Below are 17,036 nucleotides of genomic sequence, written 5' to 3' on the forward strand. Positions count from 1 at the left end.
GCAATCTGAGACTGGAATATTGCCTATACCCAGTGGGTGTGTGTGTGTGTGCAGTGGCTATTTTAGCATGTAAATCTTGGTTGGGAAACTCAACCATTTATTTTTTAGATGCATGCCAGCAAAGCCACTAAACAATACATTAATTGCACTATAACGGTGACAAACGGTGCCCACAAACTGTTAGGGCCTACATAAAGCTGTCCCAACAGCAGAGCTTTCTTTTCAGCACCATGGAGTGAATCCTTACCACTGCTACACCTGGCTATCAGCGGAGCCTTGTCTGACAGCGAAACAGTTCATTGGCAGCACCCAAGGGGCTTGAATTTTCGAGCTCTCCCCGTAGATTTTGTGGTGACAGAACACTGAGCCAATCACGGCGCAACTAGAGAACATTACCAACCCCTACCCTCTGTATTTTCCGCTGGCTGCCCCACCACCACAGAAAGCACTGAGCTAGGCTGAAACACCTGCATTTTGGAGCTGCCTTACCCAAGAAAGCAAAAGAGACCATTTTTTTCTTTTTTACATTGTTTGCAAACTGAAATGTGAAAATAACATGCAAAACAGGCAACAACAACACATTATTTTATTCTCTTTTTTTTTTTTGTTACAGGTGGGGCTCAAAACAGGTGAAACCTGACTGGCTGGTTGGGTTGCCTCTGAAAGAGAGAGATTAGTCCTGATCAACTACCTGACCAGAGGTCAAGTTGATAAATAGAATATCCCATGGGTTTATTTTCAGTGAAAGACACGCAATTTGAAGAATCCATTGATCATTTGGTGTATCTAAATAAAAAGTGTCATTGGTGTTATTCAATTTAAATGAAGGTAAATTACATTGTGATCAGGGAAGGGTTAAAGGGTTTTAATGACCTTAGATTTTATAATCTGGTCTCCATTTAAGAAAATCCTCAATTACCCAAAAAGGTTTTATTGGTGTTACCATCATTTGTGTTACTACTCCTACCAGTGGCACAATGTTATCATAATGGTACAAATTATTTAAAGTCATTAATCTGCCATATTAGTTGATTTAGAATCGGAAGATGTACCCAAATACATTTAAATAAAATAAAAAATATGTTTAATATATTTTTTTATGCCATGCCCAAATGCCACCACAATTCAAGAAACACCTTATGTCCTGTGTGAAAGCGAAGAGAGACATTGTTTCTTAGCAATCTGAAACTGGAATATTGCCTATACAGGGTGTGTATGTGTGTGTCTCAGACTTCTGAGTCACTTTGAGAGTTTGAAACCTGACTGGCAAAAACCAGACCGAAGTTGATAAACACAAAATCCCATGGGTTCATTTTCAGTGAGACACACCTGACGTCCCGCAAGAAAACCTTTGTACCTACTGCAATGTAGCTTACCCTCTATACACACAAACAACAGTGTGGTTAAGCCAACACTGTGTGCAAATGATCAACAATGTAGTCCACCCTCTGTACAGACAGACTATCAACAATGTAGTCCACCCTCTGTACAGCTAGACTATCAGCACTGTTGCCTACACTCTGTACAGCCTAGATAAATACGTTATGCACACACTCCTAGTCTGTTATGATCATTATAATGATGAGATAGCAGGCTGGGCAGTGACCAGTAGGTGTCTGTGTTAGGTAGGTTGCGGCTAGAGACGTTCATGTTGGTAGATTGCGATTTTTCTTCTTCTAGATATTAAAAGGTTAACAGGGCTACACACAACTGGCCAACAGGTGACGTACAGGTGACGTACAGGTGACTGGGGAACAGAACAGCTTCAACTCAAACAGCTTGTCTATCCAGTAGAAAACGTTTACTTCAGTCCAGCAGTATTACTGTTAGAATTACACTACATATGAAATCATTACATAACACATTCCTAAACACCATACAGCACAAACAGAGGAGGTGACAGTCTCAGGCATTCTATTGCAAAGCATAAAATACAGAAGGGGTTGATGGTCATGGCAAGTGAGTTTTATAAGAGGGTTATATGAGGGATACTATCTTACATCAGTAATAGCATTAGATAATTCATGGTCATATATTATATTGGTTGTACATTGTGTTGCAGCAGTCTCTTACAGGTAAGTTAGTTAGTGATATGTGGTTGTTCAATGCCTGAACAGACATTATTTTACAAAACAAATGAAGGGACACATGGTTACTACGATTGTCCATATTGTATTCACTTTATACTTATTGCATGACCCTTGAGATGAGTCATTTTAATTAATTTCAAGGGGTTCCTGAGAATATGATACAAAAAGCCTACATATAGTCACTATTTTAGTAATATAGCTAGTTGGGTAGTTTCTTCACTTTAAAGCAATAATTTTCCTAATTCCCGAGGATAAGCCTGGAATGTCAATGAGTCTAAACTGATCCCTTCCAACAGGCAGGTTGCCTTGCCCTTTAGACAACTCCTTACTCATTGCCATGCCAACCATGTTTGACAGAGGAAGAATCTGGCTGAGCTAGGTTAACAGGGTAGAGTCCTTTAGGCCTGTGCCTCGCCTCGCCTCGCCTCGCCTCGCCTCGCCTCGCCTCGCCTCTCCTCTCCTCTCCTCTCAGTCCTGGCTGGGGGCCTCAGCACGGGGGACCAGCTTCAGCTTGATGGGCTTCTTTGGGGCGATGAAGCCGTTGTCAAACAGCTCCAGAGGAACCTGAGGACACATCCAGGAAGTCATTATGAATACCAATATGACTACAGCACCACAGTCTCTCCACATGGTGCTGGGAATAAAAGCCCCTTTGCTTAGTTCAACATGGATACAAATGACTTGATGAAACATTCAGGAAGCTCAGAACAATATGGTCAGTTACAATTTCATTGCTTTCAGAACCTAAACTCACCCAAACAGCTACTACAGTCAACAAGACAAAGATATGCCATCACAAGCCAACATTCACCACCAACATATTCAAACACACACATTCACTGTACGTACGGACTCATGCACACCAATGATCCCATTGAGACGATCAGTAATCTCACCTCTGTCTCCTTGCAGGGGACAAAGATGAAGCTCTGGAGGATCTCTACTATCACCAACTTAATGGCCTGGAGGGCGAATCGCATGCCGATACAGTTCCTTGGCCCCATCCCAAATGGAAGGTAGGTGTAGGGATCAATGTTCTCTCTGTTTTCCTTACTGAACCTGAGGACAGAGGAGTGTTCAGATCAAAGTAGCATTCAGCACTGTGTCCCACACTAAAGAAGTGTTCAGCAAGGCTACAGAATATTTAACTAGAGTATTGGTCAGTAACTCTACAGCCTCTATAACTAGAGTAGTGGTCAGTAACTCTACAGCCTCTATAACTAGAGTAGTGGTCAGTAACTCTACAGCCTCTATAACTAGAGTAGTGGTCAGTAACTCTACAGCCTCTAACTAGAGTAGTGGTCAGTAACTCTACAGCCTCTAACTAGAGTAGTGGTCAGTAACTCTACAGCCTCTATAACTAGAGTAGTGGTAAGTAACTCTACAGCCTCTATAACTAGAGTAGTGGTCAGTAACTCTACAGCCTCTATAACTAGAGTAGTGGTCAGTAACTCTACAGCCTCTATAACTAGAGTAGTGGTCAGTAACTCTACAGCCTCTAACTAGAGTAGTGGTCAGTAACTCTACAGCCTCTATAACTAGACTTTACCCTTTGCCAAAGTTGCATTGTTTAGACAGAGTGAAAGTTATTTAGTTATTGCACTTCACAGAGTAGATGTTCCCTAATGGAAATTTGCAAATAAATGCTAGAACGCGCCAATAGGATCTTGCTAGCTCGTACTTGGCTCAGCCCACCTCCTTGCTTTTTCTGCCCACTATGATTAATTTGCTCCCTTTTGAAACGACAGGCTGTGGTCTATCTTAGGGTTAGTTATAAAAATATTTATACCAGTGGTGGGTTTGGCGTCGAAAAACGGATGCATATGCAGAAAATAACCTCATACCTGTAAAATATGGTGGTGGATCTTTGATGTTATGGGGCTATTATGCTTCCACTGGTCATGTTATGGTCAATGGCATCATGAACTTTACCATGTACCAGGGCCCAGTTTCCCGATAGTGATGGAACTTATAAGCTTACAAGTTTTTTAACGATGAATCTTTCCTACAACGGCCGAAGATGTAACATGCGTTTCCCAAAACACCACTCAGAGAGAACGTTCGCTAAGTGCGCCGTTGGAGCATGTTTAGATACTGATAGGATCGAAAGAAAGAAAGGGAGCGCTGCTCTCGGATCAGCTTTCTCCATTGAAATCATAGCCTTAACATTATAATTATTTTACCATGCTGACAACAGATCAGCTCCTAGAGAGATATTACCACCTACGGCTGCAAATATTGAGACGGCTTATTCTAATGCTTACCTAACAAATCACAGATTTCGCACATGATTGCGTGCATGTTAGGCTACACATCATTAAATATATTGACACAAATTACAGACAGTAGCCTACAAGCCTTAAGATGCTTTTGGGAGACCAGGCCCATTTTAGCCAAAAACCTGGTTGCCTCTGCCAGGAGACCGAAACTTGTCCGAATCTTCCATTAAGATGATAACCCCAAGCACACATCAAAATACACAAAGAAATTGTAAATTGAGCACAAAATCTACATGTTGCAATGTCCATCTCAGTCTCCGGACTTCAACCCCATTGAAAACCTGTGGTTTGAATTGAAGAGGGCAGTCCATAAGCACAGAAGAAGGAATCAAGGATATGGAAGAATTCAGTATGGAGGAAATTCCCTCCCAATGTGTTCTCCAATCTTATAAAACATGTTAGAAAAAGGCTCATTATCCTCACAAGGGGAGGGTGCTGGAGTATTAAAAACAGGGGTGGCAATAATTTTGACCCCTCTTAAATGTTTATTTATTTATTACCTGTTAGCATACAATGTAGTATGTGTATTATTATTTTTTTGCTCATCTTTATCAAGGGTGCCAATCATTTTGGACCTGTCTGTATGTACCGTACCTCTCTGGTCGGAAGACGTCAGGTTCGGGCCAGTGTGTCGGGTGGTGGTGAAGGGTCATGACTGGAACCATGACAACGGTTCCCTTGGGGATGGTCACACCATTCACCTCCACGGTAGCCTTGGCAACTCTCTCGAGGCGGCTGCTGATGGGATACACCCGCAAGGACTCGTTGATGACCATGTCCAGATACTCCATCTGCATCAGCCCTTCATAGGTGGGGGGAGCCTGCAGGGAGACAGGCAAAACTCCATTACCCTTCATGGGAAACACGTGAGTGACCATTGGCCATAGTGATCTTATTTAATTACTAGAGGGGCTATGTCATAAACCCTCAAAGTTTCAGAATGGGGTGAAAATGGCAGCCATATTGGTCCGGAGAGAGAGAGAAGAGACAGACAATAAAAGAAGAGTCGGAGTAGATATAGCCATCTAGATCAGCTCAGTGTGAGGTCACCTTGTCGGGGAAGGTCTGGTCGATCTCGTCCTGCAGGGTAGCCTGGACATCAGGGTTGGTTGCCAGGTTATAGGATAGGAAACCCAGCGTGCTGCTGCTGGTCTCATAGCCCGCAAAGATGTATGTCAGCGCCTGGGACAGGATCTCGTGGTCCGTCAGCCCTGAAACACAACAGAACCGCTCAGAGAGAAACACATCCACAACACAACCTTTGTCAGCCCTGTCCATGATTTTGAGTTACTTACCTTTGTGTGCGGACTCCTTGGAGCCGTGGTCCTGTGGGATCTGAGAGTCCACCATCAGCTGCATTAAGTCCACTCTGGTCTGCAGGGCCAAACCAAACACCACACCTATCAGTCATCATGATGCCACTTCAGTGTGGTTCAGGGTTGAGGATGGGATTTGGGGTTTAGGCCTAGTACTGACTGGGGTATGGTTGTGGTGGAGGTTAGGTTTAGGCTAGGGGGTTAAGGGTTCTATCTCACATTGTGCACATTCTTGCTCCTCTCTGCTTTGATCTTCCTCAGGAAGGAATAGAAGAATTCCATAACACCGGCAGGTAGGAAAGAGACGTTGCACTTTTCCAGGAGCGGACGCATAAACGGGAACAACACTGGAGTGAGAGAAGGAGAGAAAGAACAGAAGAGGAGAGGAGAAGAAAGGAGAGAAAACAAGAAGAGACAAGAGAGGAGAATATTTTAAAAAGAGAGTCAATTTTACACTGTACGTTAAAATGAAAAATACATTGTATAACAAGACACATCATTCCTCTTTGGCTACATCAGAGAGATACAGTTCATTCGGGAAGTATTCAGACCCCTTTACTTTTTCCACATTTTGTTACATTACAGCCTTATTCTAAAATTGATTAAATTGTTTTTCCCCCTCATCAATCTACGAACAATACCCCATAATGACAAAGCAAAAACAGATTTTTTGAATTTTTTGAAAATGTATTACAAATAAAACTACTGAAATATGACATTTACATAAGTATTCAGACCCTTTACGCAGTACTTTGTTGAAGCACCTTTGAGAGCGATTACAGCCTTGAGTCTTCTTGGGTATGACGCTACAAGCTTGGCACACCTGTATTTGGGGAGTTTCTCCCATTCTTCTCTGCAGATCCTCTCCTCTCCAGAGATGTTGGATCGGGTTCAAGTCCGGGCTCTGGCTGGGCCACTCAAGGACATTCAGAGACTTGTCCCGAAGCCACTCCTGCGTTGTCTTGGCTGTGTGCTTAGGGTCGTTGTCCTGTTGGAAGGTGAACCTTGGACCTTAGCGCTCTGGAGCAGGTTTTCATCAAGGATCTCTCTTTACTTTGCTCTGTTCATCTTACATTCGATCCTGACTAGTCTCACAGTCCCTGCCGCTGAAAAACATCCCCACAGCATGATGCTGCCACCACCATACTTCACCGTAGGGATGGTGCCAGGTTACCTCCGGACGTGACGCTTGGCATTCAAAAAAAAGAGTTCAATCTTGGTTTCATCAGACTAGAGAATATTTTTTTCTCATGGTCTGAGAGTCTTTTAGGTGCCTTGCGGGCTGGCATTTGCCTTTTACTGAGGAGTGGCTTCCGTCTGGCCACTTTACCATAAAGGCCTGATTGGTGGAGTGCTACAGAGATGGTTGTCCTTCTGTAAGGTTCTCCCATCTCTACAGAGGAGCTCTGTCAGAGTGACCATCAGGTTCTTGGTCACCTCCCTGACCAAGGCCCTTCTCCCACGATTGCTCAGTTTGGCCGGGCAGCCAGCTCTAGGAAGAGTCTTGGTGGTTCCAAACTTCTTCCATTTAAGAATGATGGAGGCCACTGTGTTCTTGGGGACTTTCAATGCTGCAGACATTTTTTGGTACCCTTCCCTAGATCTGTGCCTCGACACACTCCTGTCTCGGAGCTCTACAGACAATTCCTTCGACCTCATGGCTTGTTTTTTTCTCTGACATGCACTGTCAACTGTGGGACCTTATATAGACAGGTGTGTGCCTTTCCAAATCATGTCCAGTCAATTGAATTGACCACAGGTGGACTCCAATCAAGTTGCATAAACATCTCAAGGATGATCAATGGAAACAGGATGCACCTCAGCTCAATTTCGAGTTTCATAGCAAAGGGTCTGAATACTTATGTAAATAAGGTATTTTCTTGTTTTTATTTTTAATACATTTGCAAAATTTGAAAACCTGTTTTCTCTTTGTCATTATGGGGTATTGTGTGTAGATTGATGAGGAAAATTTGTTATTTAATCTATTTTAGAATAAGGCTGTAACGTAACAAAATGTGGAAAAAGTAAAGTGTTCTGAATACTGTGTAGGGGCTACACTATGTTCACACACACACACACGCATGCACGCACGCACGCACACACAGACAGACTTACCTATTAAGATTAGTAGAGGATTTAACAGGTTGAATTTGAGAAGTTCCTTTACGTTGGTAATTACGGGATCATTGGGTTGGTTGATAGAATCAATGTCAACACTGAATGCGCTACTTGCCACCACGTCCATACTGTAGGCCCCAAAGATTCTGGGAAACACACACACACACACAATAAAATGGATGAGAAAGATGTAATGTTACTGCCTCATTCGCTCTTTAACAAACTACATTACCCATACTCACTCTGAAAAACACTACATTACCCATACTCACTCTGAAAAACTATGCATTACCCAACTCACTCTTTAACTTCCAGGACTTCGTCAGAGTCTACCTTCTTCTGCAGAAACTTCACCAGGTTTCTTGAGTGTTGAGTCATTATCTTGAACATCTGTCCAAAAAAAAGATACATATAGTCTTGCTTAACCAGACTTGTATTCTCACATTTGTTCTGCCTACTGGCATCTGAAGTCCATCTTTTCTCAGGATATAGGGAGCTGAAGTCAACAGTTCTCAATGAGGCTGGATGTATACTCCACCATGCGTACTCCGTAGAGCAGGGGTACTGAAGTACTATTTGAGAAGATCCGGTCACACAAATTTCAAAGGTGTCAAAGGTCCGAAAGGATCTTGTCATTTATCGGCGTAATAATAAAACCCCACCTCGCAATGCGATCCTAAACTGTTCAAACCCATCTTGTTGGCGGAAAGAGAAAAATCAAATTTCAATTCTATACATTTTACATTGGATTATGTGTGTTCATATGATACCAGGGGTTTCCAAATAAAATAAACCTTTTCTTTTTCTTTTTAGTCAGGACCCGCGGTCTGTATTGACCCCGTTCTGGGTCCGGATCTGGCCCTCTGTCCGCCTGTTGTGTAGAGGCTCCACAACCACTCAGTTACTTCACCACGCATGCTTAGGAAGGTGGAATGTTTTACTTTACGCAATATAATGGTGCAATAGTGCTGTGTGTGTACATTTATGTGTGTGTGTGTGTGTGTGTGTGTGTGTGTGTGTCTTTACATCTTTGAGTCGTCCACTGGTGAAGGAGGGAGACAGAGTGCTGCGGATTCTCTTCCACTCATCGTCTTCTACGATCGTTACAGCATCGTGCAGCTCCCCGTTCAGCCCGAAGTCCTGACCACACAAACGGTTGTTTTACTATCCTTGTGGGGACCAAACAATTGATTCCCATTCAAACAATTGATTCCCACACACACACATCCTATTTTCCCTAACCCTAACTCTTAACCTAACCTTAACCCTAACCTTCAGCCCAAAACCCTAACTCTAAAACTAACCCTAACCCTAAAACTAACCCCTAAGCCTAAAAAAGCCTTTTTCCTTGTGGGGACCGGCGAAATGTCAAAATGTTCCTTGTTTAACTATTCTTGTGAGGACTTCTGATAAATCCAAACTAGACACAGACACAGACACATTAGAGGGGTTAGGATTAGGATTGAAGGTTAGAGAGGTTAGGGTTGTTTGTGTATTTCTGCTTACCCGTCTGTTGGTAAACACTGAGTAACATTCCTTCACCAGGATGGTTTTGATCATGGCTGTGTCCATCACACCCATTACGGGCAGTCTGCCATCAAAGAACCTAAAAGAACACACAAGAATGACAAAATACTAAAATAACTACTAAATACTAAGAATTACTAAAAGAACCAGAATTACAAATAGTTCACCAGAACAGTGAAAATATAGTTCCCCTATATTTGTACACATGCATACGCGTTCACACGCAGGCACAAACACACACACGCTTACCCCCACACATCGCCGTACTTCTGGTAACACTCTTTGTCAAATATGAAGATACCCTGTAAAAGGAGGGAGAGGGGAGTTCAGCTTGAGTCCTAATGGTCCTCATGTTAACACTATATGGACACCCAGAGAGTTTGAGCAACACACTACATACACACCAGTAGAAGTAGTAGTATTAATGTAGTATTAATCTCACCCTTTTGTACTCTAAAAACGTCCCTATGAAGGGGAGTGGTTTAGGTCCCTGGATGCCGAGTTTCTTGAAGAATCCATAAGGTGCATATCCATACCTTTTTGTAAGGTTTGAGAGAAATATTCAGTGAGGGGAACATAGACTACTGCTTCCTTTTAGCATGTCGCCATCTTACTTCATGGAGGAGTTTTTGGAAACATCGCATGCACAATTTGAGCTACTCTAGGAAGTGACGTTGCAGGCTAGCTCAGTGCTGTCCCCTCTCATTGAGTATCTCAAGTTGATGGCCGACCGGGCTACTGTAGGCTGCCGGTAGCCACTAAATTATCCTTATAACTTCTTCTGAGTGCGATTTAAAAATAAGCAGTTCAAGGACTTTCATCTGAAATTGAAGCAAGTATGGGTACCATGATTGTGTTCAGAATTGTTTTCATATCCACGAATATCGACCATGAATATCGCCATACTCCCATTGACTATAATGGGGGATCCTACTTTCTGAAAACATTGACTGCAGTACCCTGGTCGGCCTCAAGGAGAGGGGGCAGTCCTTCTCATTTGGTCCATGTAATAATACATAATGCAGTAATATTTCAAATCACAGTAGTTAAAGTACAGATGACACACTCAAGACACAGTATACAAGACAAAATACATTACTTGAGATACTTGTTGGCTATGTATTGTTTACATATAATGTATTTAGGTGCATAGCTTACTGCACAATCAAAATGATCGACCGGGCATGTTTACTTTTACGCCGTTCTTATCAGGCTAGGGTCTGTAGTAGTCTATACGTTGGTAATGGAACATGTAGAGACTTTACTTTATTGCATAGTTACTACTGTGTGATGTTTTCAACTTAAAGTTAGGGGTGACTTGAGATTGTTGTAACACAGGATAATTGTAACCAGTAGCGGTTTGTGGGTAAAATCACTGGGGAAGCAAAGCCAGATAAAAAAGCCATATTACAACCTATGTGTTGTGATAATTGTGTTGTTTCCTCTATAACCTGTTAGTTCATATGCCTTGACACAGTGATATATAGTCCTAAAGACCGAGACAATAAGAAGACACAGTGGCAGAACAAATTCAACCACACCTTTGTTTCATCACAAAACCGGAGAGCAACATCTGTTCGTTGAAGTCCACAAAACATATTGCATGTAACAAACAGTATTGCAATGACCTACAGCATGGTCAAGCAAGTTGATGTTTCTGAAATGTTCAGACTACTAAACAACTATTGATTTAGAACCATGGAGAGTTACCGCAAGTCGCAAACAAAACAGGAGCTACCTCCACTATTCCAGCAACATTTCAACTTCAACATCATCAAATCACCTATGCTTAGTCTAATACAGTGACAACTAAAAGATACCAAAAACAATTTAGTCCAATCAACCTAAGCTAAATATGATGTGGCTGTCCATGCTACTGATTTCTGTGTGTGTGTGTGCGCGTTCGTGCAAGTAGAAAAAACATGTTGACTCACCCTACTTGTAGAGAAACGCCAATGCCATCCTCCTCTCTTTCATGTCGCTGAAACGGTCTATGACTCTGTCATACTGTAGGCTACACGCTTTTTGTTTTTGTTGTCCTGGCTAAAATACTTGCTCTCTAGCCTAACTTCCTTTCATGGGCAATGATGAGCCAGCTAGTTATCATTAGCCTACTACATCTAGCTACACGTTGAACTTACATCCTCTCAGGCCAGGGGCACAATGTATTAATTTATGGTTGGATCAGAATCGCTGTTATAATCATTGGCCTCTACGGAGAATTAAGTAAAACCACAAGTCCAAATCCCTTTCTCCATCCATGGCTAATTTAGGAAAGGGCCAAATTTAGCTAGCTAGCTACTGGAGGACAACAACACAACGAGATGCATCAATTCAATGACCTTTGTCTTTTGTTGTGATGTGATTGGTGTGAAGCCAAATCCAAACTACTTTCCCTCGACACTTTTTTTCCCCCACACCATTCACAGTTGAGCTCACTCAGTTTAGCACAATGCTGATTGGCTATTATTTTATAAAAAACATGTATCAAGGGAGGCCAAATACTTGTTGGCTTCCCTTGCAATCAATGCTACGGGCGGCAACAATATCATACTATTTTTGACCAGACAGCCTCAGATAGATGGGCTACACATACAGAGGGCCGCTGGTTCGCTGGCTCAGATGCTTTCTCCGGTACAGTCAGCATCTTGCGAATTAAAGGAAAATTATGAATCACAGAGAATTGTGTTTTTTTCATTTTTTCTTGGACAATTTGTTTGGGAAGTCTGTCTTCCCTTGGCATCCATGAATATACGCCACTGGCCTAAGGAGGTCTGGGTGCACTGCTGGGAATGCAAATGATGGGCCCACCAAACCTGTACCCCAGGACTACCATACTACTGTCACAACTGTGACTCTGATTGAGTGAACACGTCTAACATTCACTCACAAACACACTCACACACCACAAACCTTCAGATGTTGTTGTTTAGTTGAGAAGGGCCAGTTAACGGAGTGTCAAAAAGAATAAACATTTTATGATTTGTATTATTATTTTGTTATTTCTGCTTCACAAAATGTTGAACATGGCAATGTTGTTCTCATGTTCTCAATAAATGCATTCAATATTTAATTTCAAACGGTTACATTTCACCCCAAGCCCTGTTACAACTGACCCAGGAGGTGGGGTAAATAATAAAAGATAATCCACCTTGTGTGTTTGATTTAGATAGATAATACCAATGTGTAGCAGACAGACAGAAGGAAGACTGTACGTACATACCCCAACCAGAAGCCATGGATTACAGGCAACATCCGCACTAAGCTAAAGGGTAGAGCTGCCGCTTTCAAGGAGCGGGACACTAACCCGGAAGCTTATAAGAAATCCTGCTATGCCCTCCAACGAACCATCAAACAGGCAAAGCGTCAATACAGGACTAAGATCAAATCGTACTACACCGGCTCCAACGCTCGTTGGATGTGGCAGGGCTTGCAAACTATTACAGACTACAAAGGGAAGCACAGCCGCGAGCTTCCCAGTGACGCAAGCCTACCAGACGAGCTAAAATACTTCTATGCTCGCTTCGAGGCAAGTAACACTGAAACATGCATGAGAGCATCAGCTGTTCCGGACGACTGTGTGATCACGCTCTCCGTAGCCGATGTGAGTAAGACCTTTAAACAGGTCAACATTCACATGGCCGCAGGGCCAGATGGATTACCAGGACGTGTACTCCGAGCATGCGCTGACCAACTGGCAAGTATCTTCACTGACATATTCAACCTCTCCCTGTCTGAGTCTGTAATACCAACATGTTTCAAGCAGACCACCATAGTCCCTGTGCCCAAGAACACTAAGGTAACCTGCCTAAATGACTACCAACCCGTAGCACTCACGTCTGTAGCCATGAAGTGCTTTGAAAGGCTGGTCATGGCTCACATCAACACCATTATCCCAGAAACCCTAGACCCACTCCAATTTCATACCGCCCCAACAGATCCACAGATGATGCAATCTCTATTGCGCTCCACACTGCCCTTTCACACCTGGACAAAAGGAACACCTATGTGAGAATGCTATTAATTGACTACAGCTCAGCATTCAACACCATAGTGCCCTCAAAGCTCATCACTAAGCTAAGGACCCTGGGACTAAACACCTCACTCTGCAAATGGATCCTGGACTTCCTGACGGGCCGCCCCCAGGAGGTAAGGGTAGGTAACAACACATCCGCCACGCTGATCCTCAACAAGGGGGCCCCTCAGGGGTGCCTGCTCAGTCCCCTGCTGTAGTCCCTGTTCACTCATGACTGCATGGCCAGGCACGACTCCAACACCATCATGAGTTTGCCGATGACACAACAGTGGTAGGCCTGATCACGGACGAGACAGCCTATAGGGAGGAGGTCAGAGACCTGGCCGTGTGGAGCCAGGACAACAACCTCTCCCTCAATGTGATCAAGACAAAGGAGATGATTGTGGACCACAGGAAAAAGAAGAGGACCGAGCACGTCCCCATTCTCATCGACGGGGCTGTAGTGGAGCAGGTTGAGAGCTTCAAGTTCCTTGGTGTCCACATCACCAACAAACTAACATGGTCCAAGCACACCAAGGCAGTCGTGAAGAGGGCAAAACCTATTCCCCCTAAGGAGACTGAAAACATTTGGCATGGGTCCTCAGATCCTCAAAAGGTTCTACAGCTGCACCATCGAGAGCATCCTGAATGGTTGCATCACCGCCTGGTATGGCAACTGCTCGGCCTCCGACCGCAAGGCACTACAGAGGGTTGTCCGTACGGCCCAGTACATCACTGGGGCCAAGCTTCCTGCCATCCAGGACCTCTATACTAGGCGGTTTCTGAGGAAGGCCCTAAAAATTGTCAAAGACTCCAGCCACCCTAGTCATAGACTGTTCTCTCTGCTACCGCACGGCAAGCGGTACCGGAGCGCCAAGTCTAGGTCCAAGTGGCTTCTAAACAGCTTCTACCCCCAATCCATAAGACTCCTGAACATCTAATCAAATGGCTACCCAGACTATTTGCATTGCCCCCCCTTTTACGCTGCTGCTACTCTCTGTTTATTATCTATGCATAGTCAATTTAATAACTCTACCTACATGTACATATTACCTCAATTACCTCGACTAACCAGTGCCCCTGCACATTGACTCGGTACCGGTACCCCCTGTATATAGCCTCGCTATTATTATTTCTACTGCTGCTCTTGAATTATTTGTTACTTTTATTTCGTATTATTTGATATTGTATTTTTTTTGTAATTTTTTTTGGTATTCTTCCTTAAATCTGCATTGTTGGTTAAGGGCTGTAAGTAAGCATTTCACTGTAAGGTCTACACCTGTTGTATTCGGCGCATGTGACAAATAACATTTGATTTGATTTGAAGTTGTTCCTATCACATTTTGAATGTAGTAGCTCAAACGATCTCTGAGAAATTGACTAAAATGCTAAAAGTGTTACAACCGTCCTCACTCTCCCCTACTACATGTAACAATTCAGCAACGAAACATCTCTTGTTGTTAAATTAACTGGCCCGTTGTTGAATTGACAACAAGAGATTAGCTGGCCCCAGCCAATTTGACAACAAGAGACGGTCCATCTTTTTTTTTACCAATACGAAGGCTGTACAATTAGAATAAAGATATGTGTGGGCCCAATAACATTTGTTTGGGAAGAATACTGAGAAACACTATTATTCTACTATTACTGTAGCTATATTAAGGACATTAACCATATCCAACTTTCCTTCCTTTTCTCAACAGCAGGTTAGGACAGAAAGCATGATTATTAACCTTTCCTAACAAAGGAACTTACCACATAAAGAGAGCAAATAGTATCGCTATCAGAGTCCATGTCTCTGTGGAGAAGGAAGGAAAGTACCACATCGTGTCCCCGCTCCGTTGCGCTTTTGGCTCTGACAGTAGGCTCTCACCGACCTGTAATTCTCTCACTTCCTCTGTCACCCTTTTAAAGTTTGAGTGTTAAAGGGCGATTCTTTAGAGATATGGGGCGCGTTCGAGTGAACACTTTTTTTTCAAGTCAATGGTCACTGCCTTTCAAGGTGTTTGCTTTATGGAGAAATACATTGTCCAACTTGCGCCTACATGTCGACTGCATGAACTTTACAAAAATCATGTGATCATAGGTCATGAAGTTTTGACTGCAGTCCACTACAAGTTTCTGCAGTTGCTCTTCAACAGCTTCATCCTGCAGCCATCGCCTGCATTGTCGGAGGGTCTATTGTCAACCAATCATTGGGGTATTTTTGTTTGACCCATGCGAACATGACCAAAGACATGACTGAAACAGGAACCAACTTTGCTGCATGCATGTAGCCTTTCAACTGTCACAGATGCACCTCCACCAACTACAATCCTCCACTTTCATTTACAGTCGGTTGCTTGAGCCTTACCACTCAAACAAGCTCAGAGAGAGGGAGGAGCAGGAGAGGTGGGGTGGAAGTAAAACAAATTACAGAAGGATGTAAATTATAGGTTTTTCTTTACCACCGATTAAATAGCCTGGTAACCTGAGTGCTCCCGGTCCAAATTGTGTCCCACCTTTTCACCTTTGCCCCAGCCCTGGGGTGTATTAACCAGGAACCACCTTTACCTCAGCCCTGGGGTGTATTCACCAGGAACCACCTTTACCCCAGCCGTGGGGTGTATTCACTAGGAACCAGATGGAAGAAAACGGGTTGAAACCGGGAGGGACCTACCTGGATTTGTCCAATAAGAAACTCATTTTCGTGGAAAAAGTTTCCCGTGTGCACTGGTGTTGTTAGGCCTACAAACGGTGACAATACAGTGGGGAAAAAATTTATTTAGTCAGCCACCAATTGTGCAAGTTCTCCCACTTAAAAAGATGAGAGAGGCCTGTAATTTTCATCATAGGTACACGTCAACTATGACAGACAAATTGAGGAAAAAAAATCCAGAAAATCACATTGTAGGATTTTTTATGAATTTATTTGCAAATTATGGTGGAAAATAAGTATTTGGTCACCTACAAACAAGCAAGATTTCTGGCTCTCACAGACCTGTAACTTCTTCTTTAAGAGGCTCCTCTGTCCTCCACTCGTTACCTGTATTAATGGCACCTGTTTGAACTTGTTATCAGTATAAAAGACACCTGTCCACAACCTCAAACTGTCACACTCCAAACTCCACTATGGCCAAGACCAAAGAGCTGTCAAAGGACACCAGAACAAAATTGTAGACCTGCACCAGGCTGGGAAGACTGAATATGCAATAGGTAAGCAGCTTGGTTTGAAGAAATTAACTGTGGGAGCATTTATTAGGAAATGGAAGACATACAAGACCACTGATCATCTCCCTCGATCTGGGGCTCCACGCAAGATCTCACCCCGTGGGGTCAAAATGATCACAAGACCGGTGAGCAAAAATCCCAGAACCACACGGGGGGACCTAGTGAATGACCTGCAGAGAGCTGGGACCAAAGTAACAAAGCCTACCATCAGTAACACACTACACCGCCAGGGACTCAAATCCTGCAGTGCCAGACGTGTCCCCCTGCTTAAGCCAGTACATGTCCAGGCCCGTCTGAAGTTTGCTAGAGTGCATTTGGATGATCCAGAAGAGGATTGGGAGAATGTCATATGGTCAGATGAAACCAAAATATAACTTTTTGGTAAAAACTCAACTCGTCGTGTTTGGAGGACAAAGAATGCTGACTTGCATCCAAAGAACACCATACCTACTGTGAAGCATGGGGGTGGAAACATCATGCT

General features: G+C 43.3%; 1 protein-coding gene across 1 annotated transcript; it reads right to left on the reverse strand.

Annotated features, from left to right (window-relative positions):
• Positions 1-1,779: 1,779 nt before the first annotated feature.
• Positions 1,780-15,362, reverse strand: LOC121546081 (cytochrome P450 3A30). Its single transcript, XM_041857095.2, has 13 exons — positions 15,101-15,362; positions 9,773-9,866; positions 9,580-9,632; positions 9,310-9,409; positions 8,830-8,943; positions 8,105-8,193; positions 7,801-7,949; positions 5,905-6,032; positions 5,665-5,743; positions 5,420-5,580; positions 4,964-5,190; positions 2,987-3,149; positions 1,780-2,654 (listed from the first exon to the last, which is right to left on the reverse strand). Exons 1-13 carry the CDS (start codon positions 15,169-15,171, stop codon positions 2,559-2,561), a joined length of 1,524 nt encoding a protein of 507 aa, XP_041713029.1. The 5' UTR covers positions 15,172-15,362; the 3' UTR covers positions 1,780-2,558.
• Between the last annotated feature and the right edge of the window lie 1,674 nt (positions 15,363-17,036).

This window comes from Coregonus clupeaformis, chromosome 30, assembly GCF_020615455.1.
Source record: "Coregonus clupeaformis isolate EN_2021a chromosome 30, ASM2061545v1, whole genome shotgun sequence".
NCBI lineage: Eukaryota > Metazoa > Chordata > Actinopteri > Salmoniformes > Salmonidae > Coregonus > Coregonus clupeaformis.